Source organism: Lolium perenne, chromosome 4, assembly GCF_019359855.2.
Source record: "Lolium perenne isolate Kyuss_39 chromosome 4, Kyuss_2.0, whole genome shotgun sequence".
Taxonomy (NCBI): domain Eukaryota; kingdom Viridiplantae; phylum Streptophyta; class Magnoliopsida; order Poales; family Poaceae; genus Lolium; species Lolium perenne.
The window spans coordinates 249,134,001-249,143,023 of record NC_067247.2 but is presented as its reverse complement, the minus strand read 5'-3'; the positions used below and the strand labels follow the sequence as shown (position 1 = coordinate 249,143,023).

At 46.6% G+C, this 9,023-nt stretch overlaps 1 protein-coding gene across 1 annotated transcript; it reads left to right on the top strand.

The window, feature by feature from the left end:
- The first annotated feature begins 2,740 nt into the window (after window positions 1–2,740).
- Window positions 2,741–5,292, top strand: LOC127332319 (non-specific lipid transfer protein-like 1). The gene is made up of 3 exons (XM_051358588.2): window positions 2,741–3,200; window positions 3,406–3,438; window positions 4,968–5,292. Exons 1-3 carry the CDS (start codon window positions 2,852–2,854, stop codon window positions 5,102–5,104), a joined length of 519 nt encoding a protein of 172 aa, XP_051214548.1. The 5' UTR covers window positions 2,741–2,851; the 3' UTR covers window positions 5,105–5,292.
- Window positions 5,293–9,023: the final 3,731 nt, after the last annotated feature.

The following is a 9,023-nucleotide window of genomic DNA, read 5'->3' as shown; positions in this document are numbered from 1 at the left end:
AGATAAAATCTACCAAGAGGAGTATTTTCTCTCTTTTGGGTTGCTTGCGTACTCAGATATAAAATAGAAAAATCATATTCACTTATCACATTTATTCCACCAGGCACATTCACTATCACCATGAACTGAATCCTCCCACGCCTACCTTTCCATTTGCAGAAACCTGTTTACTTATTAATTGTTGTTTACTTTTATGCACTTTACTTTTCAAAACTTCAAATTTCCTTATTTATTATCACCATTTTCCATTTAAATTCTTGTAGTCAATTCACCTAAGACTTGTGATACCTTGGGTGCGACCGAAATACCGCATATAAACATCTTCCTACGCTCCTCGTTGGGACACGATATAAAAACCGAAATAATACTTTCACGAAAACATGCACAAATGACCCTGTGTTCTTGCATGCCATCACATGTCATTCAGCTGCAAATGAGTTACCATTAGCAAACTGTGTGGTGTAAAGTGTAATCATTACTTTGGGATTGATGTAGCATTCAAAATTTCCCGTATTGGAAACATGGTCGCAAGTTTGTGCTCTTAATTTTAACTTCTTACTTCTTCCCGCATAGTGTGCATCTTAGCATAACTTCCATTTTCCTCCTGTAGCAATGAACTTGAACACCAAGTGCATTAGATGCAAGCTTCTAGCCAAAAGTTTTAATCTTCGGTGGTACATTTGCTTTCCACATCATGTTCCATAGAGATATTTCTCCGTATGGATTTTTACTGGTTGATGTTTGTCTTTCTCTCTATTGAAGTTGCATACCCAATATATATGCAACTCATAATTGATTGACTCAATTATTAGTTAAAGTTTGTCACAAAAAATAAATTGGCTTTGTTTTTAAGAACAAAGGGAGTAGTAAAATGCACACAACCAAACTACGGCCCAAAAACCGAAACTCGTCTTAGCTCCATTTGTGCTCCTTCTCATGAGTCTCAACTCAAGACGACCTCTCATTTATTTTTTCATCGGGTGCAACAAATATTTGAGTTAAAGATCGTGCATTCAAAGAGAGATGGAGATTGCTTTGTATCTACTCCATATAGCTCTTGTGCAGTGGTGTGCAACATTGACCGTCTATGTATGTTTGACTTTAAACTACACTCGTTAGGTTAGTCATAGTTCTAGTATCATAGCTAGTATCATGCACATTGGTCCCATAAAAATGCTGATGTGGCAGCTAATTAAAGAGGAGAGAGGAGATTGGAGTAACATATGTAGATACTGTATCATAGCGTGTGTCACGAGAAAAGTTAATGCCAAACAAATCTTGTGCACAAATTTGCATTGAGATTCTAAAAAACAATAAATATAGTGTGACTATGATACTACTTCATGATACTAACCACTATAGAGATAATATCACACACAAGTATCATATGCATGATACCACTATATGATACTTACCACTATGACCAGCCTTAGTATAGTCAATGTGCATTCATTAGTAGTAGTACTATAGGTAGACTTTTGTTGCATCACGACAAAGAGTCATTACTAGAGATATTATGACATGATGCATGTAGTTTTTTTTCCATATATAATATCAAGATTAGGTAAAAAGTTAAGGAAAATAGGAAACAAATCAGGAAAATAAACTATGTTTTGAATATCTGAAAATATGCATTTTTGCCATTGGATTGTTTACCAATAAATAGATTTATCACCTCCCCTCCCACGTTGCTCATTTGCAAAAAAGTAACCCTCCAAATGATAGTTAGTAGGAAATATGTCTGCATATTCCATTTCAACGATGTCCTCTCGCATAGTCTCCTTCATCTCTCTACCACCGCACAACTTTGGCCACCGTCGCCACCACCTTCTACTCCACCTATCACCCTTCCCCATGTATGGAGATGTAGAATATGGTTCCTTCCCAACCCTCTGCGGTGAGCGGCGAGGTTCATGCTCCGGCGTCGCCGAGGAGGGGGATCCATGTTCCATCTTAGTAGTTGCCGGTGTTGACTTCTTTCTCCATAGCAACACCTTCTTCTTCATCTGCGTTACTAGCAAGTTTTCCTCGTAGAGTGACAATAGCATTTGTGCCTTGCACTATGAAAAGTTCGATCTAGTTCCAACATTCGTTCTTTTCTTCTGGCCAAAGCGTTCCAGATTTGTTTTTTGTTCATGGTGAAATCACCTATTTTACAATGCTTCTAATTTGTAGTCTGAACCATGACAATACAGTTCGAACATAGATGTGGGCTGACAGGTTGAGTCAGGTGAGGGGACATTTTGCGAAATGTGAATTGGTATAGGTGGTTTATGCAAAAAAAAAACATCTTAAAAATGACGGTGGGGATACAAGGAAAACACATATGTTCTTTTTGAAAAATAAAAAATAGCATGTTAAAGTTTCAGAAAATTCTGACAGTAAATTTACATGTATTAGAATATTGTGTTCTACCAACGTGCAAATCATCATCCCAGAATATTTTAATATCGGGGCTATACAAAATATGTCAGGCTTTGTCTTTTTTGTGCAGCCATGATCAAATTTAACATGTTGCTAGAACAAAACATAGTCCACATATGTAGCTTTTTTTTAGATATTTTGAAACTTTAAAATACCTTTTTGAAATTTATCTAGCCGTTTGTACATATAGAGAAGTTCAGATTTGCAGAATCTATCCATTTCCATAGGATACGCGTCCCCACCGCCGTAGCCCGTAGCCGTCCGCCGCCCAACCACCATAAAAAACGACCCCCGACACCCCTCCTTGATTAGAGTACATCCTACAAACCTCGCTCGGTCGTTCACATCCCGGTGTCTGCCCCAGCCCCCCACCACCACCACCTCACTCCACTCCTCTCACATCCAAGACCACCCCGCAGTAGCCGCCATGGCTCTCACCGGCGGCGCCACCTCCGCGGCGTGCATCCTCGTCCTCCTTGCGCTCGCCTCCGCAGCTGGCGCGGCCACCCCTGCCCCGGCGCCGGCGGTGGACTGCACGGCCGCGTTCGCGGGCCTCGCTGACTGCCTCGACTACGTTACGCCCGACACCAAGTCGACCCGACCCTCCAAGACCTGCTGCGGGGAGGTCAAGACCGCCGTCAACAGCCCCTCCACCGTCGACTGCCTCTGCACCGCCATGGCGGCCAAGACATCGCCACTACCGATCAACATGACCCGGGTGCTCGCCCTCCCCACCGCCTGCGGCGAATCCCCAACCGTCTTCAGCAAGTGCAAGGGTGAGCTCCCAGCCCTTTCCTCTCCTCTTCTTGCACCGGATTTGGCTCAAATCTTTACTGATGTGAAAAAAAAAATCCCACATAAATCACACCCGAAATCCTACAGTTTTAGTAGGAAATAAAAATCGTCTTCTCCATCTGTAGTGCAGTTTTACTAGTAGTATATGGAAGATCTTAATTCGTAGATTTCTTCGTTTGTTTGCAGTTGTGCCGGGCGGTGCAGGTACCCCCACTAAAGGTAATGCTCTTCTCTACTTCTGCACATCATCCACTTTGTATTGCATTCTTTGATGCGTGCCCGCTTCTTATCTTTGTTGTTCTGTTTCGTACTATGATGTGCGTGTCTGTTTCAGTACTAGCCTAGTAGGACATACGTTTAGTAACATTACTAGGATGTACTCACGCATCTACCCAAGCTTTTTAGGCTTTGTTGGAGAGTATGAACAAACAAAGTCTTGTTCAGTTACATGTCAACTTTAGCTAGAAAAAATCTTTTATCAGTTATTACATCACATATCATAAAACTCCAAACGGAAAGGAGGTCGTCTTTGTACTTTCTACACTAACATGAAAATTTAAATAAATTAGAAAATACATTGTTCTTTTACGAGAGTACTCAATTACTCATCACTCTACCCTTTGGTTCACAAGAATGGCATAAAAAAGGGGCCGCCGTATGTGTTCTTCGTCCCTGAACAGAGCAGTATTATATTCCCAGCATTTGCGCTGCCTTGTAGCTTTGCGAGCCATTGCATGTGCACTCTGAGCAGCCAAAAGATACAGATAGGAGCATTTGTACTAAAGGTACTTTTTTATCTGGAAAAACTGCTAAAAGAAACTTTGACTAGCCAGAGCCAGTCACATGCTATCATGACAAAACCCATTGAGTACATCGTTCCCGTTGCCTTCCATGATAGGGAGGATAATCCCCTGCCTTGTTCATAGGCTAGGAGTTAATCTGGATTTTTCTTCTGCCAGCAAGAGATGCTATTTTGATGTGATGCACTTGGCATCATGCAAAAGATGCACACCTATACTACTTAATTCCTAGAGATCTGTAATGTGCTGTTAGTCACGGGGGAGGCACAGGCAAACCAGTCACGGGAGTCTTTCTGGAGACTAGAGACAACCCAGGAAAAATCAAAATAATAATAAAGAAAAAATCTAGTGGGCAAGCCAAGATTTTGATGGGTTACGTTCTGAAGAACAGCGTCCATGGCCAAGCATTCATCCCATTTCCTTGCAACTAGGGCTGTTGAAAAACGGTTTGGCCTTGAATTATTCGCACTTGCTTCGCTGTCTTGGTGGAATGAAAATGGACTGCTAGACCGTTTCCACGGTTTTGACTGTTTACACCGGCCTTTTCTCTGAACACCACTAGTCGTCTCTTGGCTAGATCTGTGAGACCAAAATTGTGATGTAGATGCTGCCACTAGTCCCACTTGTAGCTGGGCAAATGCTCCATCTGGCTAATCAGTCCAATCTAGACATTTCTGGATAGTTGCCTATGTGGTGTTTGCTTGCGTAGTTTCATTGAATTGAAGAGTGGGGAGCCGACACCTTGTGGTTTCCAGCTATTCTGATAGCTGGAGCAATAATAACAGGTACTCGTAGCATAAGTTTGTGGTTCGAGACGTGACGCCGCTGTTCAAACTGAAATGCAAAAGATATTTACATCCTACCAGTTTTGTATTCCCATGTCTGAACTCTGAATTCGTTTCAACAGCTTTGGAATGCTTGGTTCTGATAATCCTTTCATCACTGCAGCACCGGCACCAGCCAGCGGTGGTGCAATTGCTTCGCCACCAAGGACCAATGCGGCTGCGAGGCCTGCTGTCTCCGCTACCATTCTCGTGGTCGCGGCAACCGTCGCGGCTCCTCTGTTCGCCTTCTATTACCTCTGAGGACCGGCTTCTCAGCCTCGCTTCATGTTATATCAGACACCTTGTTACTCTTTGACATGAGTTGTTGCGCAATCTGAATTTACCCTGTTCTGTTCGTCGGGATGGGTTATGAGTTACTGTGACCATCATATGCAGTGGCCTGAATATTCAGTAGTTGCCAGTTATGACAGTCTGGTGAATTGCTATTATTTTCGAATGTGGGAGTGATGATCTTTGACGAATCTCGGTAGGGAGCAGCTTCTTTGCTTGCTCGTAGTCAAGCCTCTATTCTACTAGTTTATAATTGTCCAGTCAAACATCCACCATGGTAGGCGCTTAGATTTTCATTTTTCAAAAAGAAAGCAATGTTGAATACTTGTCTCCAAAGTCCAAAAGCCTCCTTTTCGAGGGAGCTAAATTTTACGACCAACTGACAACGGACCACGTTAGGACAACATTCAGGTGCCACCAATTGAAATGAAAGAAATGGATAGAAGGATCCATCTAAGAGCATCACCAATCGCGTTCCCCAAAGGGATTTGGGCGCGTCAGGACCAAAAATGCGTTCCAGCTACGTCCCCAACGCCCATTTTTATCCGACGCGGCGATAATGGGTCCGGCGCCCGAGCAGTCCCCGTTCTACGGGTGGACGCACCGGGACGTCGGACACAACGAAAAGCAAGGCGGGGAGTGGCGGGGCCGACCCGTCAGCGGCACAATTAATTTTAACCTAACCGGTCGCCTACCTCGCGACGGAAGTTATTGGCGCGCAGCGACGGTGCAGTTCCCGCAGCGACGGTGCGATTCCCACGAAGGGGGCGTATGACGACGCGTCCGTCGCGCCTACCTCTGCGTGCCGGCGTTAATGAGCGCCACCGCTCATCCGCCTCCCTTCGGCCTATAAAAGGAGCGCCTCTCATCGTCCCTCTCACACACAAAGCCTAGCGCCTCTCTCCCAAACCCTAGCCGCCACCATCTCTCAACAAGACTCGACGCTATGTCCGGTAGAGGCGGAGGCCGACCTCGCGGCGCGGCCGTGGTCGTGGTCGTGGACGTGGCCGTGGCATAGCCGAACGCTCGCCGTCGCCTCCCACGCCGTCGTCTTCATCGTCGGAGATGGACGTGGAGCTTCGGACGTCTTTGTTCGAGTTCGTCCTCGTCCTCAAGGGCGACCCACGCGACATCCGTAGGCTGCCGGACTCCTTCGCCGAGTACGTCGGCGGCGTACGCCCGCGCAAGATGCATGCACGGGAGCATTCGTGCGGCTACTACCGATGGATCGTCGGCGCGATCTACGACGCGCGCGCGACAAGATGTACCTCAACATCGGGAGAAGTTCGCGCGCCACCACAGCCCTCCAAGCCGGCTTCATCCTCGTGTTCTCCTACTTCGGGCAACAGGACATGAGCGTCAAGGTTGCCTTCGGGACGAGAGGGCGTCGTCTGCTGCTTTGGACTACCAACGGCGACAGTGGACTCTACCACTTTACGACAGCTGACCAAGACCGGTTTGAGAGGACGAAACTGATGAGTGTTGTTTCTTAACGCAGCGAATACGTGCGCACGTGAGGTTTTACGCCTGTTCGCTCTCATCGGTAGAGGAAACTCAACAAGGGCACCATCCTCCCCGGCTGGATTTTCCGCTTTAGGTGACTGGGTGTGCTCCTCGAGTGTTCTTTTTCTTAGCAGCGAACACAAGAAACCTCCGAAGTGCACGGCCTAGTTAGGCTTTAGTTTATTTGCAATATTTTATATTTGTATGTCCACTCACGGTTCCAACTATGTATTAGTTTGTGGAAACCACGTTCCCAATTATGTATTAGTTTGGTGGAAATTGAAATAAAAATGCCATGCAAAAAGTATTTTAAATATATTTGGGGGCTGGCGCTTGGGGGACGCGAGTTAGGGAGCGACTGTCCCTCAAAGGCTGGCGACGAACATAAACACGTCCCCCAACGCTCAATCCCGGCGCGGTTTGGGGACGGTTTGGGGGACGCGAACCGAGATGCTCTAAGGGTTCTGAAAACCTCACTAGTAAGGCAAGGCTAAAAAGAAATTAGTCGCAAGCAAGAAAGGACTTCAAGTTATGCACTCACTCGTTACGTTAAAAGGTGTGGAGCACCGTTCTTCGTTAGGCTGGTGCCAACGCGGATGCGGCTGTGCGGCCCGGTACTCGCCACCGTCCCACGGCGAGAGAGGCGGGAAGTGGGAGGACGGAGCGCTGGGCGTCGAAGGCGCTGAGCGACGCAGAGCTGGTACCGCCGCCGGGCCAGCGCCAGCACGTTAGAAGCGACAATGGGAAACGATAGGCGGGCCGGCGCAGGTGGCGGGGGCGGGGCGAGAAGAGGCGAAGCGGAAAGCGACGACGCTGGGGTGAGAGAGGGGCGTGAGAGGGCGGTAGTAAGCCGAGGTGGCGCTGATCTCGATTCCCGGTCCACCTCAAACCTAGCCGTTGGGGTAGCCGTTGGTACTTCAAAAACCCTAAAATTTCAGCCCCCCTATAAATACCCCCATATTTTTATGTAATTTCCCTTTTATGATGTAATCGGTAACAATTTTAGTTCAATAAAAATAATTTCCCTTGCATTATTTTTAATGTTGTAATCTGAAAAAGAAATACTAATGTCGAGGAGAGAGAAAAGCTGATGTGGAGGAGAAGAGAAGTGAGAGCTCTCACTATACTGCCCATGCATTGGCAAGGTGGGGTGAGAGTGGGGTGAGGAAGATGAGGGAAAAAGGCTGACGTCGGCGGGTGAGAGTGAAGAAGCATATGCATTGGCAACCAGCCTTAAAAGGTGCCAGGTCCAGACCTTTTGCGAAAAAATCCTCGATATCTTTTTTACCAAACCCATCTGTGACATGTGGAGACACCGGACCCTTCTTTCTTCGCGTTTCCACAACTCTCTTTTTGCTCCCGTCGTCTTTGGCACCTGCTACCCGACGCCTCGCCTCCTCCTCTTCCCATGCACTATCATCTCGTTGTAAGCTTTGGCCGCTGCGCCTCCCCACTTCTCTCACGTACGCATGACGCTCTCTCGCTTCTCTCGTCGTATGGGCGCCATCATACTCGCCTCATGCTCACTCGAGGTCGTGCGAAAATGGGGGATTTTTCCTCTCGGATCTCTCGCGGTGGCGGTGGTGGCAACATGGCGGAGCTCAAGCCGCAGTGGTGGCTAGCGGAGACCTAATCGCGGTAGTGCGGCTGTTGCGCAGCAATTAGACGGAGCTCCAATCGGCAAAGGGTGGTGTTGGATTTCGCCTCCGAGGTTGTCGTGAAAAAATTGCCATTTTGTTCCACGAATATGTCGGCGTGTATGCGGTGGCGGTGGTTGCGGGTTGTGGCGGCGGAGCTCCAAATGATGTGGTTGTGCTTTTTGGCGGCACGGAGAAGCCAGTAGGCTCCAATGGCATGGTGGTGCCTCGATCCGCCCCGAGGCTCCACATTGCTGCCAGTCATCTCGCTGTTCTGCAGATTTTTTGTGTGCTTTTAACTGCATTGGATCATTGGTCACCAGATCTTAAGGTATGGATGATGTTCTTTGAATTCTGAAATTCTAGGACTAATTTAAGATGTTTTAGATGTATTAAAGGGGTTTTCGCATAAAAAGCATAAATGAACTAAGGCGTCCGACGCTCTTTCCCGAAACGGAGGGAGTAAGATGGCCATATCAAAGGCACTGTCGTTCCACATGCCTCACAGCAAAAACGTATTCCATGGTCAAAATCAACTCAACAGAAGAAGCAGTTAATATCTTTTTTGAAAACATCTATTGCGAGTGTTTCAGATTGCCCCTACACAATTGTTGTTATTCTACAAGTGATTAGCTCTAGATGTAAAACCGTCACCCAAGTGCAATTGACTAATTTTCTTCTACAGAAGAGTTTAATATTTCGAAAATGAAGGTAAAAACTTTGCCTGATCCATTAGTTAAAAAGAGAGT

What these genes read in the sequence shown, in the direction of transcription:
- LOC127332319 (XM_051358588.2), top strand. Translation starts at nt 2,852, where the DNA reads ATGGCTCTCACCGGCGGCGCCACCTCCGCGGCGTGCATCCTCGTCCTC. An exon ending in CGTCTTCAGCAAGTGCAAGG is followed by an intron (nt 3,201 to 3,405) that starts GTGAGCTCCCAG and finishes GTTTGTTTGCAG; the next exon opens with TTGTGCCGGGCGGTGCAGGT. An exon ending in TGCAGGTACCCCCACTAAAG is followed by an intron (nt 3,439 to 4,967) that starts GTAATGCTCTTC and finishes TCATCACTGCAG; the next exon opens with CACCGGCACCAGCCAGCGGT.